We start from the raw sequence: 22,740 nt of genomic DNA, 5'->3' as shown, positions 1-22,740 counted from the left end.
TCAATCCTGACAGGTGGTCAGGATATGCAAACGTACTTCTGCTCCTTATTTTATGACTATGAGGTCACCTGGGCAGTCGCTGTCTTCAGGATTCATGGTCTAAGGCAGCTTCACTGCTTAAACAACAAAATGCTAATGATTTGAGGTCTCAAAGTGTTAAAGGAATTAACTGTTTGAGTTGTTCTTTCTATCAAGTATACAAAGTTTTTTGTTACATTCTCTCTCCACCTCCCTACCCCCATTTGTATTGGGTATAAAAACTTTGGGAAAATAAATGTGGGTTATTTCAGTATTCACTGAAATACCCTCCTGTACTTTTCTATGGCTTCTGTATTATTACTTTTCATGTGTTTTCATATTCTTGTATTTCTAACCCCCATACCCCTACCTCAGCAAGAGGTATTTTTGTCGAGGCTGGACCATGACAAATCTGTGTTGATACCCATGGACCACGCTGTTTCTGGAGACCATATGGGTGTTCTTGGTCTGTGCACGGCTACGTTGATATTAGTGGTCTGTGCTTTCCCGAGGCCATGTTAGTGTCTGTAGACTGAGATGCTGCTAGGGGTCATGTGGATACCATGACTCCTGTTACCACCAGGGGCTCTGTGGGCTTCTGTGGTCTGTGCTACCACTGGAGGCCATGCTGATGTTCATGGCTTGGGCCATGGTCTGTACTGCCTCTTCAAGCCATGTTAACATTCCTTGCCCAGGATGCCACCAGAGGCGATGCAAGATTATCTCATTTAGGAAAATAGCATGTTTCAGTGTTCTGTTCTTAGTGCATTTAGCATCCCCTCTTTTTTTCAATCCACTTTATTTCAGATAAACAGCATGACACTTTCTAAAATAAATGATTACTTCCTCATATTGAAATTAGTTAGCATTCAGCATTTTTAATTATCTTATTTACAGTACAGGTTAATCCCAGAGATTGGAGGAGAAAGATCACTGACCCATTCTTCATGACCAAATTAATCAAAGCATGCTTTTTTTATTTGTGTACATGGGGTGTCTCCCCCTAAGGTGAGGATTGAGTGGTAAGTATAGGTGGTGAGGGAGACAAGATTTTTATGAAGCACAAGGGTAGGGGGTGTAGTTGGAGGCCACTTGTTTGTTTCCTGACTGCCCAGACCTGAAATAACCACACAGAAACTATTATTATAGCACTGCTTGGCCTAATAGCTCATGCTTTTTATTGGCTAGCTCTTATATCTTAAATGAATCCATTTCTAGCCAGGCAGTGGTGGCACACGTCTTTAATTCCAGCACTCAGGAGACAGAGGTTAGGTGGATCTCTGCGTGTTCCAGGCCAGCTTGTCTACATGAGCTAGTTCCAGGATAGCTTCCAAATCTGCATAGAAACTCTTTCTGAAAAAACAAACAAAAAAAATTTAACCCATTTTTATTAATCTGTGAATTGCCCTGTGGCTATGGCCCACCAGTAAGGTTCTGTCCAGTATGTAGCATCTGTCTCCGTGTACTCTCTCCTCTATCTGCTTGGAATTTCTGCCTTGTCTTATTCAGCGCTGCAATAGGTCCAAAGAAGCTTCTTTATTAACCAATGGTATCACAGCATACAAGGGAGTTTCCCACATCAAGGGAGTTACCAAATGGTGAACTTGACAGACAAAAGAGGTGGGGTTATAGGAGCAGAACATAAGCTTACATATTAGTGCTCCACAGGTTCCTTAAACAAAAACATGTTTGCAAAGTAGGCATATTGAGGTAGTCATGAGCAACAGGGAGTCAAAAGGTAGTAATAACATGTAGCAAGACTAATAAAAACTGAGAGACAGACATTGCGGTTCAACCTGAAGATACGAAAAGCGAAGCAGCCAGCAACTGGCTCTTTCCTCTACCTCAGACTAAAATGGCAGTCCCACTTCTGGGAATCCTCAGAATGAGACAGAGCTGAGACCTGTCTTCTCCTGTTTATATTCCTCTCTAGTGCTGGGATTAAAGGTTTGTACCACCACCACCTGGCCACTATGGCTGACTAGTGTGGCTACTGGAATTGAAGGTGTGTGACCCCACTGCCTGGCCTCTATGGCTAACTAGTGTGGCTACTGGGATTGAAGGTGTGTGCCACCACTGCCTTGGCTGTATGGCTGAACAGTGTGGCTGCTTTACTCTCTGATCTTCAGACAAGCATTATTTATTAAAATACAAATGAAATATCACTACAGCCATGTAACCTTTTAAAAACAAAGATAGGGTTGCAAGATGGTTATAAACAATGTTTAGAAATTAAGTCATGATTTCCATTCCTGGAACAGACAGTACAGAACCATTTGTACTTCAGGATACAGGTGAGCATAATCATAAACAGAAATTGATTTATTTTGTCTTTCCTATAAGATGGCTTTTAAGCCTAAGATGGAGGCAGGCTGGTTCTTCCTACGCCTCATCCTATGTCTCAATTCCCACTCTTATCTGTGATTCCATTTCTCTGAGAGACAAAGAACTTCATGTGCTTCCTGAGTGGCTGTTCTACTCCAATGGGTGAAGTTAACAAGCCACCTGACAAGTGGGATCCGGTTATAAGTGGGCTTATTGGGAACCGCCTGGAATCGAGAGCAGAAATTCTTCTTCACTAGTTCCAACTTCTTTCTTCCTGTAGCTCACAGATTAGTGCTGCAGAGACTGCCAAGTCTTTGTGTGCTTGCTGAAGACAAAGCCATTACAGAGCTCCTGCAGGAGGGATAAATAGGTATGTATTTAATGCAATCAAACTGAAAGAGCAGAAAGGAGATTCACAGAGGAATCACAGAGAAGTTGAACCTCATTAATGTTAGTTTGCCCAGCGGCTCGCTCTCTGTTGAAGAGGAGATGCTTTGAGCCTCTGTTTTGTTTGTAACTCTATTGGAGTATGCCATATTTAAGTATAACTGAAGAAGAGGAAATGGACAGGGAATAAATGACAAGTCCTGGGTCATAGTTTTTATTTGGTCAGTGAATGAAGTGAGGACATGACAATTTCCTTGTAGGTTTGAGGCAAAGTTTTTATTGTAGATATGAGGAAGAGCACAAGCGGCATCTGGAAGAGTCCACAGTGGGGAGAGGAAGGAGTAGACCTAACCTGGCTAGCAGATTCAACTTGGCCTTGAGAGAATAAAGAGCAGAGGAGAGTGAGAGAGGAGGACCAAGAGAGCAGGATAAAAGGAGAGCAAGGCCAAAATGGCAGGGCTATGTAGCAATGAGAGCCTGGGAAAGGGAAGCTAATGAGCTGGAGTTTAGAATAGGGCCAAGGAGAGAGGAGCTGAGAGGAGTCACAGGTCCTGAGTGAGCCTGGAGGCCAGCATGCATTGTGGGATGTTTGTAGCATGGAAGTCAGTCACTTGTCCATATATATTTTTTTCTTTGTTTTTTGTTTTAGTGTGTGTGTGTGTGTGTGTGTGTGTGTGTGTGTGTTTAGCTTTCTAGTCCACTCTTGATCTGGTAATTTGAACTGTGATGAGTTACAGGAAGTTGCTGTAGACCATGCTTCTTATGATCCAGAACAAAGGAAACTCTAACAGCACAGCTCTCAATGTACACAGCTAAGGAAGTTCCCTGTGGGGCTGGGCCCTGGGGTTTTTAGATCCAGTGTGGGTCAAAGGGAAGGTGGGGAGGGGAGATGCAGTGGAAGCTGGACCCCAACTCCAGCAAATGATGTTACCTAGACCTAAAATGACAAAGGTTTCATACTCCTCATTTATGAATGTTAGTTTTGAATATTTAGATTTGTATCTTTAAAAAGAAGTACCTGAATTCAGATTGTAGGAAACTAGTAAGAGACATAAAGCAAGTATATTTTATGATTTCTCCTTGTATTCATTTATTAAATAAATCGTTTTGTTATTACAGTCTCCTTAATAATAAAAAACTCAAACATATCATAGACGTGAGCTAAAAGGACCTTACAGACATATGATTTAATACAGCATAAGAACCACAGTTTTCTCTAGTCCTCAAAAGATATATGTTTAAGTACCAGTGAGATGACTCAAAATTTAGGGCACATACTGCTTTAGAAAAGTCCTTATATGATAAAAAAATTCCTGAAGGAAATGCCAGAAATAGCTCTATAGAAAATGCTATGTTCAAATTCTAATGCTACTTTATTAAGCAAAATTTAAAACACTGTTTCAAATAAAATAAAAATTTTATATTACATAATTTGGGAAATTTTAGGCAAGTTTTTCAATCTAAAAACAACAAAATAGCTATGTAATTATGCTTTCGTATCAGGAATAAAAGACAAAGTATTTTCATTCTTGAGGATTATGATGTTTGTAATTTACTTTTAAAAAGAAAATAGCAGTATGGATACTTATCTTATATATTTATCAATTGTATGTTAGAAAAAAAGGTTATCTTTGAAAATATAAACAAACTATATTTAAATTTAAAAATGGAAATAAATGAAAAAATGCAAAAAATAAAAAAAGTAAAACAAAACAAAAACCTTGAAGTACAATATTATTTAAATTTTTGGAGAAAATGACAAGGAAGACAAATCTGGGCAGCCACTGTGGATGTTTTGAGGGGGGAAAGAAACATGGAAAAGACAGTGAGAAAATCCTGTTAAGTCAAACACATCCATTCACCATGAGGATCAACAAGGAGTCACATGACAGCAAGCAGCAAGGTGGGTCCAGAGAAGAAGTGAAAAAGTCTGGCTTTGTCCAGTTCCCTAAAGTGGAGAATAAGAGCATGAAGAAGCTCAGATCTTCTAATTTAGCACTCAGAAAAGCCAGCGAGCTTCACAGACTGCTTGGTGCAGCTCCCCAGGTGACCACAGACTGGAGTTCCAGGGAAGGAAAAGCACATTATCTCAGTAGAGAAAGACTGTCTTCTGCAGCCTCTTTAGCAGGGCTTTAGGTGGATCAGCCCTGCTGAGAGTGGGCTCTTGGTCATGTGAGTGACAGGCCCAGCAGGACTTTCTTTTTGCCTGCTTGCTTTCCTCATTCCTACACTGGCATTAGAGCAAAGTTTCTCAACCTGTGGATCTCTGATGACGTAAGTCACAAAACAATCCCACACCAGTTCGGAATTGTGAATAATAAAAGGGTTATTTATTTAAGGGGAAAACTTACAGATGACTGTACTAGACAACAGTTTTCTGTGTGAACAGGAACAGAGTCTAGCAACTGCTGGAGCTGGAAGCAAGAGAGCTGGTACACCTTTAAGGTTGATTTTTTTCAGGTATAAGAGACCACGCCCACGCAGGTTGGTATCTTAAAGGCTATTGGCTGAAGTAGCTGAATGTGCTCCCACAGCAGGTCTCTACTCTTTTGGGGGTCACATATCAGATATCCTGATTATTGGATATTTACATTATGATTCATAACAGTAGCAAAATACAGTTACAAAGTAGCAATGCAATTCATTATATGGTTAGGTGTAAACACACCATGAGAAACAACTGTATTAAAGGCTCATAGCCTTAGGAAGGTAGAGAACCACTGCATTAGAGCCTACTTCTTTGGGATTCCAGCATCTACAGAAGACCATCTGAGACATCCATCTCATAGATTGAGCAACTTCTGGATTCTTAGATTTTGTGTTCATAGGCAGCCATTGTTGGACTAGCTGGATCACAGCCTGCAAGTCATTCTAATAAATACTCTTCCAATAGTCAGAGAAGATTCATTCTATAATTCTCTGCTCTAGAGAACCCTGACATATGGTGACAAGGAAGGACAGGATACAGGTAAACTACCTGTGAATCATGAAAAAGGTTATGAAAAAAATGGTTTTTCTGGTGTCAGCTCTGTCATAAGTTTTTTTTTTTATTTAGCGGTGAATAAATTCATAAACATGCAATTGACAGTGAAATTCTAAAACCATAACCAAAGCTCCATGACTTCAGAATGCCTGTTCCAACTCTGTGGAAGTACAATGAGATACCTAGGTTTTGGGACTTGTTAAGTGTTTGAGGCTAGTAGAATATGCCAGATTTGTGGTTTTGTCTTTAAAAGTCCCTGTTCACTCAGCTCATGGATCATTCTAGAATTACATTTCCAAATCTGTGTGGCTCAATAAGCACTTCAAGTTTCTAAAGTGCTCATCCTGGCCTCCTCGTCTGGGCTGAGAGTATCCCGTTTACAACAGGATGACGGGTCTCTGACCTCCAACCTGGGCTCCTTGGCATCTACAGTTCTGAAAGTGAACAGTGCAGTCCAACACCAGACCTAGGAGATACTGAATGGAAGACATTGTGTTCAAGGTCAGAAAAGCCGTGCAGGGGTCACAGATTTCACCTTGGACACAAAGGTGTGAGTTCAATCCCTCACTCGATGGGCTACTGCATAAAGGGCTATGCTTCTGGCCTTAACAAGCACTTCCCTGTGAGAAGGGCAAAGCCCTCCCTGTAGACACAGTTGCTATACACTTGCCATAGCTCATGTCTATGGACCTTCTATAGAGAGAGGGGGCTCCTCATCTCACACTGGGCATAAATAAATCCATAAAACAACAACAACAACAAAAATATCCTGGCCATGTAAGATGCCAAGAGAGGTAGCCATTGTATAGTGTAGAAGCCCTCAAAAGGGAATCCACAAAGATTCAGGACACAAAGCAGCAAATATGGCTGCCCTGAAATTGGCTCTAGAAGCAGAGAGGCCTCTTTAGTACTTAGTTACCCTGCCTTACACTTTAGTTTTTATTTTGGTTTTCAAGACAGGGTTTCTCTGTGTAACAGCCCTGGCCATCCTGGAACTAGCTCTTTTAGACCTGGCAGTCCTTGAACTCACAAAGATCTGCCTGTCTCTGCCTCCCTAGATTTGGGATTAAAGGCAAGCACCACCATGGCCTGACTTCCTTCCTGCACTTTAACTGTTCTAGGTCCCAATCTGTGTACAAAGAAACTAAGATGAAGAAAAGATAGTCAACTGAAGACAAATGGGTGGTTGTTTCTGCCGAATGAGGGACCTATACTTCCTGCCTTTATCAGAAGACAGATGGTCACTAAACTGCACCAGGCCACCAATCTGCAGGCAACTATAACTGCTGAATGACTCAGGTCCAGATATCATTACCAGATTGCAGTCTCCCTTCTCCCTGAGATCTAACAATGGCCTGGTCTTTCTGGCCAAAGCTTTCCTAAATCTGTATAAGGTACCAAATATTGATTGAAAACCACATTGTACATACAGGACACAAAACTCAGAGAAGACAGGAAGGATAAATAGAAAGGAAACATGGTTTAGGTAATTCCTTGAGACTGGTGAATACTGGACCAATCTCCTGACTTTTGCTCTCCTAAGAGAGAGATGCATCCCGTATGAAGAAGCTCCTAAGACAGAAATCATTCCTTCCCTCTGTCCATCCTTGTCCTGCAATAGTCACAGGGACCATTCATCAGACAGTTTGTGAGGCTGCATGTTTGCCTGGTACCTGCCCACAAGTTCCAGCCTGGCAACCTTGTGTGGTGGGTAAAGAGATCCTGACAGGGAGCCTTGAGCAAGTATGGAAAATCCCATACCCTGTGGTCCTCACACTGCTACATCATCACTGGGGTCCCCTGTGCACACAGCACACCCAGCATAGGTAAACAACACATCATAAGGACAGAGGGGCCATCAGCAGATCCTATGACTCACTAAAGAAAAGACTGACATGGGTCATATAATTACAGTTGTCCTATTCTCTCTGTTTTGCCACCAGTGAAAAAGACCCCAACCATCCATAAGCCAGGAACTTCTTTGTGGAGATTAAGGATTGCTGGAATCAGGAAGCTCATAGCCAGTCTATCTACTAAGACCCAACCGTCCACTTTTCATGTAGATTTTTGTAAAATACTGCACCTAGATGCTATTGAGGGATGGTTTGTTTAATCATGGAGAGGAGAAAAACCCCTGGGACTGTGTGTCCACTGGTGAAGAAAAAGGGCCGTGTACTCTATCTCCCTAACTCCGTCCCTCAGCCCCAAGTGGCCACAAACAAGGCAAGCATCTTGCTTGATGGCATTGTGAAACTGACTTATCCTGGGAGCACACCAATCCCTTCATAGTCTCAGAAAGAAACTTTTGTGGAATATTATTTTAGCTAGGCAAAGATGTATTAATTTTGTTTATGCTACATTTGTTTAACTATGGAAGGATGTGTTGATTTGTTTCACATTGCCTGCCTATGGCACCTGATTGTTCTAAGAAAGCTGAACGGACATTAGCTAGGGCGAGAAAGAATAGACAGGGCTGAGCTGTAGAGAGAATAGGAGGAGGTTTAGGTTGAAAAGACAGAAGAAAGAATAAAAAGACGAAGATACAATGCCAGGGCAAGAAGCCAAGCAACCTCCATCCAGTCAGAAGTAGTGAAAGTTATAAAGAATGAAAAGGTTGAAGAGCCTCAGGGCAAAAGGTATATAAGAAAACATGTGAATTTATGTTAAAATAGCTAGCCATGAAAGAGACTAAGCTAAGCCAAGCAGTTATAAGTAATAAAAAGACTTGATGTCATGATGCATATAGTGAGGGGATTAGATTATGAGGGCTTAGCCTCCACCAATGGATTAATCCACACATGGCTTCATAATTCTATAGCCTTGCTGTGAGGTGAGGGCAGGTTTCTCAGATGAGACTTAGCTGTTGGAAGATTCTGGAGCCCTGTCTGTCTTATCCTCAGTTCCACTGCTGTCATTCCACTGGGCAAGGACCACAAGTGTTCACACATTAGTGTTCCTATTGAGATCTCTTCCCAGCCTTACCTGGCCTCTCCTTGAGTCCAGCACTTAGAAGTCAGTGATAAGTGTCCCAGTGTCATGGCCCCTGCAGTTTCCCAAGGACTGAGTTTTGAGACCTCTGATTGACCCCTGTGGAAGGCCACCCCAGTGTGCAGCCTTCCTCTGAGCACTGATCTCCTGCTGTGAATGCTGGGTGCCAGGGCAGGTGCAGGCATGAGCTGTGGGGCAGAGAGAGAGAAGTAGTCCTGGCCTTGGAGCCTGTAGGCCACGGGAGTGTGTTTCCTGGAGGGGGAACTAGGGGACTCTCCAGCCTTTGCTTCTTTAGCACTCTACTTCATAAAGAGGAAGCTTCAACTACTAAACTCGCTAAGAAAGCTCATGCTGGTTCTAGTGACCCAGTCCCGTAGGATATGCTGTAGAGGCAGAGGCAGGAGTGTCTGAGTTCGAAGTCAGCCTGGACTACACACTTTTCTCTCCCAAACACAAATGCACTGACTCTGGTATGACCTGCTTTACACGACTCTGGAGTTACTTTCATTGGCAGTTACCAAGCTTTATATCTTTAGTTTTAACTTTTAATGCATAGTCAATGTAGGATTGCAATGTAGGTATACCATGAATTTCCATCTTGTTAGGCCCTGGAGATATTGGGAGGGCCCTCCTTTCTGGCAGGGAAGCAGTCAGGCTTGGCAGTTGAAGTCTGTCAGCAGCTGCATTGGAGTGGGCCTGGTTGCTGTTGCTGCTGTCTAAAAGAGCGAGCAGTTTTTTTTTTCTTCTCTTACAGAAGAGCTTTGGGTGACTGTACAGGAAGTGAAATGTCTCTGTCAATTCTAGAGTTTTGGAAGCTTCTTACAATGTACTTCCTGTTTACTTCATAATATTTTATAATTTGTAACATTTTATCCTTCTGGAGTCTTTGATGGAGTTGACGAATAGATAACTATAGTTTTCTTTAATTATGATAAAAGATAAAGTAGATATAAATATTTTAACTAATTCTTGCTTGATACCTGTTTTATTCTATGTAATTTTACTAAGTTCAAGTTAAAATCGTCCTTTTTATTTAAACAGAAAAGGGGAGGAGATGTGGGATTCCCCTCTGTATGCTATGAATAGCATTAGTTAATAAAGGACTGTCTTAGGCCTGTGGAGAGCAGAATAGGAATAGGCAGGAAAAACTAAACTGAATACTGGGAGAAACAAGGCTAGTAAAGAGAAGTCATAGAGCCCTGCCAGAGGCAGACGCTGGAACTTTACCCGGTATGTCACAGCCTTGTGGTGATACACAGATTAATGGAGATGGGTCAATTTAATATGAGTTAGCCAGAAATATGCTTAAGCTATTGACCAAACAGTATTGCTAATAATATGATTTCTGTGTTATTATTTCAGGGCTAAGCAGCCGGGAACAAACAAGCAGTCTCCTTACTACATGTCCCCATAATTGTTTCTGTTTTTCTATCCTGCCTCCTAACAAACAATTTTCTAAGTCAGAAAGTATAGATTTTTCCTCCCTCCTCTTATATCTTTCTCCCTCCCTTCTTCCCTCTTTCTCTCTCTCTCTCTCTCTCTCTCTCTCTCTCTCTCTCTCTCTCTCTCTCTCTCCTCACTGTTTCTATGTCTCTTTGTCTTTGTCTGTCTCTCTCTCTTTCTGTTGGGAGCATAACACGAAGGTCCTTGAGCCCACAGATCTCCAGAGAAACCAGGAATATTAAGCATACAGGATTGTCTTTCCAATGAAATCTTGTTCTTTCATCCAGAAAGCTGATAATTGGAAGTTATTATCAACCTGCTGATCGGTGTTATATGTTGGGTCAGGTCATATTAAGCTCTTACAAGCAAGACTGGAGGTGGCTAGCAATCTAAATGACCCTGAAAGTCAGAGGCTCCACCAAGCTTTCACAACCAAGACCATAGGTGGCTAACAGCCCAAATGATTTCTACACCACCTTTATAAGTTAGACCAGGGCAGCCCCTTAGGCCCTTAAGGTACTACAGGTAGCCTATCTCTAGAACCCTTCTCCTTGGAAGAAATGACATGTACCCTGAGTTGAATCTCCATGTAATTATGCTTCCTGAATGAGGATGGACTGGGTCCTAGGAAAGGTAAGGGCACTGCTTCCTGGCCCTTTCCCCAGCCCCCCTTAATCCTCCATACAGTCAGATGAAGTGGAGTCAAGTCAAGCAGGATCTCATTTATTATCTAGCAACAAGCATCATTTAAAGCAAAAAACCTGCAGAATCATGTGTGTGTGTGTGTGTGTAAAAGGAGCCAAACAATCATTTTAAAGGTCACCCTATCATGCGCTCAGGTGTCCTACATTTACCCTATTATCCACAAGCTGTTCATGTGCTGATGTCACCTCGCCTTACTTCCATGTAGAATAGGGTCTTAGGGTAAACAACTTGGGACCTGCCTCTCCAACTTCCTCTCAGGGCATCTTTGTTGGCCATGTGCCCAGCAATCTATAAGAGCTAGGACTGTTACACAGAGAAACCCTGTATTGAAAAACCGACCAACCAAATAAGGAAAACAAAAAAGTTCATAACGTATGTGTTTTTATTAGAAGCCCAGAAGTAGTGACATAGCATCTTCACCCAAAAGCCATGATTTTTTTTTAGTGGAATAAAACCATAATTTTATTAATAGTTTCAAAAACACTTAAAACTCCCCTATTTAAAGCCATCTTTATACAGGTGGTCTCCCTAGTTGCTATCACAGTCCACCTTTCCTCTATGACACTTTATGATTACAATTGCTAATTATGAATTCACTTAAGCTGTCTACTGTTCACTACAAAAACTTCATACTACACCAAAAAAAAAAAAAAACAAAAAAAACAAAAACCAACTAAAACCAAAAATCGTAAGCACACTGTGGTCTTTGGTCACTGTTAATTATGACAGTACTCACATGCTCTAGAAGCTGGAAAAGAGACTAAATCTTGGGCTTGAGATCTCAAGTATGCAATTCCTTGGTTCCTTGCTCATTAAAATCACGGTATTGTAACCTCTATCAGGCCACAGTGAGAAAGCCAGGGGCAGGGGAAATAAATGTCCCTACTATAGAGCAGGTTCTGGCTCCACTAAGCCACTAAGGCGCATGTATGAGGAGGTAAACAAGAACTCATGAATAATGTACAACAATGACATCTGATGATAATATAGAGCCAGCATCCTAAAATCTCACCACGAGATTGTTAGATCCCTTTCTTGGTAGAAGGGAAAAAAAGAGAGAAGCAGACCTGAATTAACTCTATTTCATTTCAAGGTAATGAAAGAAAGATGTAAAGTCTGTCCGTGGTCCACACAGCCCCAAAATTATTTTTGGTTTGCTGATCTTTGTATTGGTACAAACCTTGAGAATTCTAACCCTCCTCACTTCCTCTTTATGGTACTTTCAAGCTTCTCCAAGTAAGAAAAATTATCACATGTAGTAAACGTGCCACCGTAATGGCAGAAACAAATTCTAAGCCAGACCTTGCAAATTTGTTGGGACTGGAATATTCTCTCGTCCTATTTTGTTTGTTGAAATCACTAAGCTTAGTCGTACAGGGGCGGCCACATGCCACTGTACCAGTTCTGTCACCCGGGGGTGCTCAGGGGACTTCCTTCTGGAGAGCTCGGCAGGGCCTGCACTGAGGTGTTCAGCCGAGGGACTCGATTGCAGTGACTCTATCCAGGTTCATATTTTTATATTTTTCCCCACCCATTTTACCAAAGAGCGGTCTTCTAAGGCCGAGAAAACTGAACTGTGAGGATGACAAATAACCGGGCCTTTGAATTGACCCCAACGAGTGCCAAAAATCTCACTTAACAGTCAAGGCTGTTGTTCCGGTGGAAGCTCCCCCACAGCCCCCGATATCTCATCCTCTCCCTTGGCTTCCCCACACCTCCGGATGTCAGCACATAGCGTGCCCTCTTGCATAGGGAAAAGGGAAAGTTTCGGCCATTCTTGTGGTTGTCGTGGAGGGTGGGAGGTGAGGCCAGTTCGTGGGACTGAGCTAGGGACTGCTGAAAGACTAGCCACAGGAGGTAAGGTTGGCAGAAGATGCGCGCCATGGGGCCAAGCTTGACCTGAGCGCCCTGGTGTCCTGCACTGCAAGGCTGTGCCACTCACTGTTGGGGATGGCAGCTAGGTGTGGGAATGCCTGCTGCGAATTTATGAGGGCCAAACCTTCCAGGCTTTATCTTTGTTGTTTGGTCAGTTGAACTCCCTAAGCTCCCTTGCTGACTGTAGCTCCTCTGACATGGGCCCTGGCAGAACCCCACTAGTCCCACAAGCCCACACTTAGTAGCAGCGAATCCCTACCCTTCACACAGCATCCCAGTGGTAGAACTAAGTATTCCTACCTGGGCTCTAGCACTTGCTTCCAGTCTTAGAGTCAACATATACACTGGTTTCAAATACATCTGCAGCATAACACATGCAACCTTACTCTTGAGAGAAAGGGGTTTCTTAAGCAAAAGGAAACATCATTAATGAACTCCCTTTTCGTACAGAAACGAAGGAGTTCTCCTTTAGCCATTGCCCACTGCAGGCAACAGCAAAAAATACAAATGATTCTTTTCTCAAAAACAGGCTGACCAATGTCCCAACAGACTGCCCTACCATATCTTAACTCTGCTCCAGCAACAAAGACACCATCTCTAGAGTCAATCTTGTACACTTAAGACACTCCTTCCCACAGCTGTCACCACACACAGCACTGGACAGTAAGTCTCGGCTTCTGGACTATGGATGTCATTTCTGCCCCTAGAAAGGTTGCAGCCAGTTTGTTCCCGTGTCTCATCCACATTAGCTCATCTACCCATATGGCAAGGATGCATAGTTCATCCTTCCATGCAAGTGAGATGTGATTCCATGTGAGTGAGTGGGATTCATGGGATCCTCATGTCAGTGGATCTGCTGACATTTAGAAGTCCAGCCCATAAGCAGAGGTCAGCTTGATGAAGGTTAAACTCACATAGGCACTGCCTGTTAAAAGTATTGCCTTTTGAATACTGTCTCTAACTGCAGATTCTCTTGTGCGATAACATGCTCCTCTGAAGTGGATTCCTCATATTCTGGGCACAGTCTTCCTGTGTTCTGTTGGTAGGATGACTGTTAGGATTCCAGCATTATACTGACACTCTCTCCCACCTCCGGTACCCCGCCCCTCCCAGCCCATAGGCATTCAGGAGATCACCCAGCCAGCCCAGGGGCCCTGCGACCATAGGTCACCAAGTCATAAGTAGCATGAAACGTCATGTGTTGCGTGGCTATGTCATGCTTCCATGGCCATTTTATGCGATGCATAGCTACGTTATGCACTGCGTGACTACTTTATGCATTGTTCGGCTGCTTAATTAAGTCTCTGTACGCACGTGCAAGCGTTTCCTTTTAAGCAAGCTCTGGCTGCCTGTGTTCTATCAAATAAAATAAAAGTCAAACCATTTGTCCCACACTGCAATAAAATAAAATGTAGAAGCCCATTCTCTAACTCCCTCATAGTATGATTTGGCCAGATATAAGAACTTGTGGAGTGATCACAGGGGGACTATCGCGGATTGGAACTGCAGGTGTCTGGTCTTGGTGAATCTAAGCGCTTTAAAGATTTATGACAAATTAGGGTGGTATTACAGGTGTCAAAGCCCTTCAAGAGATCAATAGCACCTAACTGACTAACCATGTCCAGATATGATTAATCACACTTAAGAAATGTAAAATAATGCTTGTATTCTTTGCGTTTTCCTTAGATCTTTCCATGGTTTAGTTTTCTCCTTCTGTAACCTGTAGGGAGCCCTTTAGAGACAGTGGAAACATACGCACAACAGAATCTGTGATTAGCTACAAATGAGCTGATGAGATTTGCTGTTTATGTTTTAAAAATGCCTGTGTCCCTGCTAATTTTCCTTGTAGTTTTGTTTTTTGCTACCAAGTTGCTATTGAATGATTATACATACATACACACACACACACACACACACATATATATACATATACATGGTTGGGAATATATATATAGAACACACACACACGCACATATATATATATATATATGATTGCAAATTTTTCACAGTATAAGAAATAAGATTGGGAAGAAATAAGATTGGAAGTGTAAAGAATTTAGAAAAATGAAGACAAAGACGAAAAAGAAAAGAAGTAGAAGAAGAAGAAGATAGAGTATTTAGAACAAGAATGAATTGGAACAGAGATTTGTAACAGAGAATTGGAATTGGAATTAGAATTGAGACAGAATTAGAGCTAAGAAATTATGGACAATTAGAGCAAGAGAATTAGAATTAAAGCAAAACAATAAAGAGACCTGTCTGGAACTGTAAACATGTGAGTTTTTTCCCGGAGAGCAGAGCTAACCAAAGATCCCTTTCCCTATGCTGATGCAACCTAACCAAACCCTGGGAGGAAGTCAGCAGTGAAGGACTCTGTTGACTTTCCATATGAGATGACTCATTCCCCACTTTGTTTCACCAAATCAACACGGTCCTCTGTGAAGGTCAGACTTGCTTCTCTTTTGCTTCCTTTTTCGACTCCTTTAATCTGCCCTTAGAAAGCCAACACACTCCTTCCCCACAACCACTGCCCTCCAAGCTAATATTCTAATTTACCTACATTCCCTATTCTAATCAGGCTTTGATCTACTATCTCTGAAGTTGTCCCCCCCACTTCCTCCACTGACTGTCAATTTCTAGAAAGACTAGTAGAGTCAAAGGAAAGGTACAGAGTAGGCATATCTAACTTAACACAAACTGACTAGTCAACAAATTGCGCCACTTAGCCAGAACCCTGGTTCAGATAATCAGAGAAGCCAACTGTGTAGGATCAGAAACAAATTATGTCCACTCGGTTCCAAAGGCAAGGGCATCAAATGGGACTTACTTTGCCTGCCAGGACTGCACTTACACTAGGTACCCTGGGGGGAAACGTGTCACAGTCTTTTTCACTCCAGACTCCAGTGTTCTCCTGCATGGGAAACCTATTAATATCTTGTTCATCATTTCAGGGAAAACAGAAGCCTCATTCTCCTTCAGTACTGCTGGAAAAGGCTCTAGAGGGGCAGCTACCATTGGTATAGCAATAGGACTCCAAGAGTTACAGCACACCCAACTGAGCAACCATATGAAGGAAGTCATGACCCTGGTACAACAAAGCACAGCCATGCTACAAACTCAGAGATTCCCTGGCTGTGGTGGTCTTCCAAAACCACAGGGGTTGGACTTAAGAACTGCAGAAAGAGGGGGCACCTGTTCTTCCTGGGCAAGGAATGCTGTTCTGATGTGAGTGAACCTGGCCTAGTAAGGGGAAATGCTAGACAATTACTGGGAAGAAACACAAGAGAAAGAGTAGACAATACTTTCTGGAAGGCCTCCTCTTTGCTTGGGGACTGTCAGTAGTCCCCTTGGCAGGCCTAATTGTTATAAGTGTGCTAACTTTCTTGTGTGGTCCTTGACTTTTTAGCTTCTCACCAACTTCCTCCAACAGAGACTCCTTGCTTTCCAGGCCCAAAGCAACACTGGACTCTCTATGCCCCCAGACTAGCAGCTTTTATCTATCCTGAGGGCATCTCAACATGCTCATTCCACCTTTGGGATCCACCAGCAGCCTCCCCAAAAGTCAACTCTTTTCCACCATTTTCTTTTACCCTTCTAGAGTTGGGATAAGAGCCTCAGGTCATGAGGAATTGAGTCAGGATGCAATGGTCAGTGTAGCCCCAAACCATAAAGAATTCCTTAGCCCCAGAGTGATGTTCAGTTCCATCTGCAGAAACAGAATGTCTGGCAATGAAAAGAACTCATCTGTTCCCGATCAATCCATAAACACAGCTGTGACTTTCTGGTAGACACACACACACACACACACACACACACACACACACACACACACACACCTCAGCCCCTCTAAATGTGCTCAACCTTCATGCCATGAAGAGTGGTCCCCTCCCTATTCCAATAAAGCAGTCTCAACCTGCTGATTCCCAGAGAGTCACTGCCCATTTTGTGTGGAAACACAACTCTCACCTCAGAGGAGGTATGAGTTTACTCTGGAGACAAAATGAGTGAACACAGATTTAGATTTCCCCAAATTCCATTTTCTGAGTTGGCAATGGAGTCTTTCTTTACAGTCACACAACAGTGGAAGCCACACGTGAAGACACTTTTCAAGCACATTGGTGGAAATACCAGAGAGGCAGTTATAGGAAAGTTGGGGGAGGGGGTGTTGTTACAGGGGTCAGATGGTACCCGATGATGCTCTTAACCTTTGGTTTTGTGGCAACTGTCTGTTAATATATTGCGAGGAAAGCTAGTCTTCTGAGTACCCTGATGGTCATAAAGGTGAGAGACAGAGAAGAGCAATAAGTAAGTATTGAGAGGGCTCTATAAAAGGAGGGCTCAGTTTCAGGAGACCTGATGCTCTCTTTGGCGTTTAGGAGTACCAGGCATCCACAGGTGCACATATATGTGTTCAGAAAAACACAAATATGCATAAGATAATATACATTTATTTTTTTGGATTTTCCAATATGATGGAGTAAATGTTTTTTTTTCCTTTTTTTAAAATTGATTTTATTGAGCTATACATTTTTCTCTGTTTCTCTTCCCATTCTCTCCCCTCTCCAATATACATTTTTTTAAAAGAGGGAGAAAAGTGGCACTGAACTCACAGGCTTGCACATCCTCTCTGGTCACTGAAGGGCAATCAGCCTTGTAAAAGTGTCTGTGGAAGGTGCTGCTGCTTTCCAGAAACTTCCCTTTTCACAAGGCTCGAAAAGCGACTGGCAACTACATCTCACCCTTTTGCAGCTGTTTTGCTTTTAGTTTGATTTCCCCAGGATAGTGAACCTCCCCGTCGTCGTACCTTGGCAGCAGAGAAAAGTGTCCTAATTTAAAAGTGCTCTAATTTAAAAGAATTTGCGCTATCAAAATCTAAAACTTCTACAAATCAAAGTTCCCTTTGTTTCCTTTGCAGTACACATTTCATTTACGGTACACATTTCCTGCAGAGTTCTTCTCCGAAGTTGTAATTCCGTTCATACAAGAAGCAGATTTTATGCCTTTTTTTTTAATGTCAAAGGGGTGAATATTCAGGATGATTAATCAGGCAACAAATCACAGACCAGCTGGGCAGAGCTTATTTAAACCACGCCCACAGGCTTTTCAGGTCTGTTCTCAGATGTCCATCTCATTCACCGGAGTCTCTTTGCTTCATCAAGACGATAAGTGGTGAATAGCCTTCATAAAAATGTCAACTGCGGAGTCCACCTCCCCGGGTCGCGTGGGAGAAAACCGTACGTACTTAATGAATCGTTAATTAAATTAAAGGGAGAAAGGGGAGCTTCACCAGGGGAGTGGAATCTTCCTCTGTTTAGTTTGCCACAGGGGTCTCTCCGGATCGGTGAGGCAGCGGGTGGGGAACCCTAGGGTGAGTAGGAGCACAGCAGTGCAATTCTGTATTATTCTGTTATGGCGAATGTTACTTAAACATGTTTGAGGAAGAGCAACCAACAGCGAACTTGTTGAATCTGCGCTCTTTAAACTCCCCCCAGAGGGAGGCACAGAGTGCCTGTGTGGACTGAAGTAGCCAATGAGGCTGCCTCACTCACTGTGATTAAAAGAATTGTAGCCCTGTGTTGTGGGTGTTAGGGTTGAAGAAGCTGCCTATCAGATTACATTTCCCCATAGCCTGAAGGACATTTACAGCTGCCCAGCCCAGCCACTGGTACTTGATTGTGAGATATCTGCTGCCTCAGGGAGAGATAAACAGCTCTTCTGAGTTCCTATAGCAAAGTAAGTGTCCAGATTCATAGAAGACAGGTTGGGGGAACCTGGGCATGCTCAGGCATGTCGCTGCCATCCAGTGCCCCTAAAGTGCCCCTGCTCACTCCTCCCCCCATCTTCCTTTCTGGGCTCCCACAGTGCATTCCCCCCTCCTCCCCAACCCGCCTGTGCTTTTTCATCCCTAACCTCCAGGCTGTCAGAAATTCTCCCCTTTCCTTAGGACACAGGTGTACTCCTTCAGGTCTTAAAGGATTCTGTGGCACCAGGGAACAATCTCTGTCCTACTTTACCTAGTGCTGCATCCCAGCATTTTCTGTAGGTCAGGGATGGTAGATTGATCCCACCTCTAAATCCATCTTCAGTTTCAGGTTATGGTAAATGATGGGAAAAGGACATTGGAGATTGCTGTTTTAAAACCGTATCCTCTCATTTTGGAAAATGTTTCTATTTCATTCTTTAAATCTCTTTCCCTTTAATTTAAAACTTTTAAAATCCATTTTACGTGTATGTGTGTTTTGCCTGCTTGTCTGTGCACTAGGTGCATGCCTGGTGCCCACAGGGGTCAGAAGACAGTGTTGAAACCCTGGACCTGGACTTAGGCAATTGTGAGCCACTGTGTGTGTGCTGGAAATGAACCGAATCTTCTCTCTACAGGGGTAGCAAATGCTCTTCAGTGCTGAGACATGACTATACCCCTACTTTAATATTTTTGTTTAGGAATAGAATATTTCTTGAAAAACAGAGTTCACAATTATTGTTAGCTTAAAGGTCTAGTGGCAGCCTCAGGAGATCAGGCTAAGTTCCTCTAGGTGGACAGGCCCCCAATGTGGTGGACATACTGGTCTGGGAGGTGGGGGACAAACTGAAGAGGAAAGCCTTCTAACCAGGCCTTCCTTGTATCCCCTTGAATCCCTCGGCCCCATCCCATGCCATCCAGTGCGCACCTAAAGGACTCTCCCTCCGCACACACCCAGGCCTCTCCTCGAGGTAGAGCAGCAGGTATGTCCTCTGTTGCCCTGACTTTAAGAGTTGAGGCTAAGCACTTAGGGCCACCAAGTCACATATTCCTCATGGTAAGCCAGAGCACCTGATGTGCTGAGGAACATTAAAAAGTAAAGTTTTCCTTCCTTCTCCAGACTTGTCTATGGGCTGAAAACGGCAGCCAAGTTCTCATGGCAGTGACCAGTCCTTAAAGCAGCTGACTTAGGTGAAAGTCGGGGACCCAGCTCTCTTGAATTCTCTGCAGATTCTCTGACAGTTTCACTTTCTCATCTCCTGTCTGCCGACCCTGCTCTCTTGAACTCATTGAAGCCTCTCTGAAGCTTTCACCTCCTCTGGCTCCTCTGACCAAAAGAGAAAGCTCACGAACAATACTACTGTTTCTCAGCTAAACCAAGTATTTCTGAGGGATTAGGGGCTAGATAAATTCCGTGAAGGCCTTAAGAGAGCCCATGACTAAGCAATAAAGATGGTGAACTTCCAAGATGGCGGCTTCTTCTTCACCTTCCAGACCTGAGACAAAGCCTAGGGCTGCTTAAAACAAAGTCCTGGGAAGCTTTTTCTCCTGCCAGTGGGGCCCCCTGCTGGTGAACCAGATGGAACAGCTCACAACTCAATGTCGAACAGGATGTGTTTTTTGATTCACCCATTAAAATGAAGATACACGTAGCTTTATTATGGTGAATGTAAGTCCGGGTCTCTGGCCTCCATCTTTGGAGGCCCAGTCCCTGTGCCCGCCAAGCTTTGACTCCTCCCTGGAGGAGGGTCAAGACAGCCCGCCAAACCCTTGACTACTCCCCCAGTCTACTTAAACTGCTTCACCAGAATGGTTCCCTTAGTGGTCTCTTTTCCTTCCTCTTGGTAGTGACGTTTATGGCCACCTGGTTCACCCTCAGGGCCACCCCAGAGCACAGGAATCTTATTAAATCCCATTAAACCCGGATATTATTTAATAATGTGATATGGCTTATTGGGATTTTTGCATTGGCAGAGAGATCACATTAGGAACATTTCTTAAAGGTGAATATATTAAACTCCTCAGCTACTTTTAGAAGCACGTACGTTATTGTGGGCTCTACTCATCCCACTGTGCCTTTTAACCCCAGATCTGACACCGCTTTATTGACAGTATTGTCTACTTCCTCTCTACCTCCCCAAGAGATATTTGTACTTGATTGTATATTATTTTAAGTGTTGTAAAATAGTGGGAGAGAGACCATGGTGGGCCAAGGGGCCAGGAGGCAGGTGGGAGCCAGAGCTTCATGGGAGACAAATACTCCATGCAGGCAGAGCTGGAAAAAAATCGATAGTTGGCAGAGCTTGTCTCTTAAAGAGATAGCAACTGAATATAGACTGTGTAGTGACACAACAGCCATTGGAACCTGGGCTGGCCAGGGTACTGCCTGGGTTCATCCTGCCAGATGACAGGGGCCAGCATAATGACTGAATCCTACCAGTAACACAGTATTACAATCAATACAGTTTCTGTGTGATTATTTTGGGTCTGGGAGGCCCAGAAATGAATGAGCAGTCTCTGACTACAAACACCATTCACAAAAACCAGTACTTGGAACCCACCTACATTTATCAGTGAATAAATTGGGAAATTGTGATCCATACTACTGTTGGTGATCTCCAGGTGGGGGCCCCATCCACACTCTGGTCTTGTACCACCGATTCCAGGCCCAGTCCCCTCAGAAAGCCCTCCAATCAGCAGCCCTGCCTCTAAGAGAGCTCATATGGTGGCTCACATACATACCCCTAACTCCTATTCCAGGGATCCAACACATATTTTAGAGGTCCCCTAACACTAGGCATGCATGTAGCACACATATATACATAAGTCCAAACAAAACAGTCACACATAAAATAAATATTAAACAATAACTTATAAAGGACATATAGACCACTTTTACCCCTACCCAAACTTTCCCATTCTCACTTGCAGAGTCTTTGTACCTCTGTCCCCAGCCCTTACACACTTACTTTTCCAGAATGCCAAAAAAATGGATCCCTGAAGGAGAGACTTCACACTTGTCTTCTTTCACATTGTCTCAGCATTATATTCTGCTCTTCAGACTACAGCATGTCAGATACACTGCTGTTGAGATTCTAACACTGTATCCACAGCACCACTGATACAGAAACAGTGCTCTGAATTCAGAAGTGTGCAAAGACACCACATAGTCAAATGTTATACAAAGAAGTTATGAAAAGCTGGCAAGAAACTTGTAGAGAAGTGAGAGGAGGAAGAGGGTTGCGGCAATTGGGGTGTTCCGGAAACAGTTGGGTGTCTTTTTTAAAAAGTTACTCAGAAGGAAACTATTTTCTGTGACTTACTGCCTGTAACCTTGCTTAAGCTTTCTGATTAGTATACGAACGTTTTGAATCAGAAGCCTTGGGGACATTTGCCTTGGTAAAGTGGAGACATTTGCTCTAGGCAAGTGCAGGCTTGTGGTCCAACTTGTCTCTTGTGTAGAGAGGGTGCATTTACCTTGTCATCAGCTTGGGGACATTTGAGTGATTTTAAATGTTCCATTTTTTTACAGTGATCCTTAATGCTGCTACAAATATGCACATAAATGTTTCTTTTTCTTTTGCTTTAACCTTAAATGCAGGCTTTCCTTCCAGCATGGGGTATGTGGGTAGGATGGGGGCACATCACCATATTGTAGACTTTCTGGACAAACAGCTTCATACTGGCTGCATAGTTTTGCCTTCCTTAAAGACTTTGGATTCACATCAGCAACTAATTCATCAACCTCCTGTTATTTAGTGATTTTTTTGCCCAAGACAAGTTCACAAACATTCTCCCCACTTTTTAAAAAATCCAATGATTTTACAATATTGAGCTTTGTGCTTGGGTCTACAGTTCATCTTGAGTCTTGTTTTTAGCAGGCAGATACCAGGTTGTTTCAGGAGCACATACTGGAGCGGTGCCACACTCTCCCTGTCTAAAAACTGTACATCTCTGTTAAATATCTGTTGATGATGAGTGCTTGATATCATTTCTGGAGTTTTTTATTCTGCTATATTGTTCTGTCTACTTGTTTACTAGCAGCAAGCTGTCTTTATTTCTGTTCTAATAAATCATGAGATGAGGCAGTGTGATCTTTCTGAATTTGACCTTTCTTCATAATCATTTTTGAATATTCTAGTTTCTTTTTAGTTTTCTTAGTATTTTTTAAAATATTTATTTATTTATTATGTATACGGAGCATTCCTTCCATGTATGCCTGCAGGGCAGAAGAGGGCACCAGACCCCATTACAAATAGTTGTGAGCCACCATATG

The 22,740-nt window shown here is 42.9% G+C and overlaps 1 protein-coding gene and 1 long non-coding RNA gene across 4 annotated transcripts in view; one reads left to right on the top strand and one right to left on the bottom strand.

The window, feature by feature from the left end:
* Positions 1 to 1,158: 1,158 nt before the first annotated feature.
* On the bottom strand, positions 1,159 to 21,671 carry LOC142855967 (uncharacterized). The gene is made up of 2 exons (XR_012911568.1): positions 21,434 to 21,671; positions 1,159 to 2,694 (listed from the first exon to the last, which is right to left on the bottom strand). It is a non-coding gene; the product is annotated as an uncharacterized LOC142855967 (long non-coding RNA).
* Positions 17,813 to 22,740, top strand: part of LOC142855950 (C-type lectin domain family 2 member D11-like) — a 63,965-nt gene continuing 59,037 nt past the window's right edge. For 2 of the 3 annotated variants that reach the window (XM_075982624.1, XM_075982623.1), the window contains exon 1: positions 17,813 to 17,958. In XM_075982624.1, the coding sequence (XP_075838739.1) occupies positions 17,913 to 17,958 (46 nt within the window). In that variant the 5' untranslated portion in view covers positions 17,813 to 17,912. The remainder of the gene's footprint in view (positions 17,959 to 22,740) is intronic. The other variant, XM_075982625.1, reaches the window with a different exon arrangement.

The sequence above is a fragment of the Microtus pennsylvanicus genome, chromosome 8 (genome assembly GCF_037038515.1).
Source record: "Microtus pennsylvanicus isolate mMicPen1 chromosome 8, mMicPen1.hap1, whole genome shotgun sequence".
Taxonomy (NCBI): domain Eukaryota; kingdom Metazoa; phylum Chordata; class Mammalia; order Rodentia; family Cricetidae; genus Microtus; species Microtus pennsylvanicus.
This window is presented reverse-complemented; position numbering and strand designations above follow the sequence as displayed.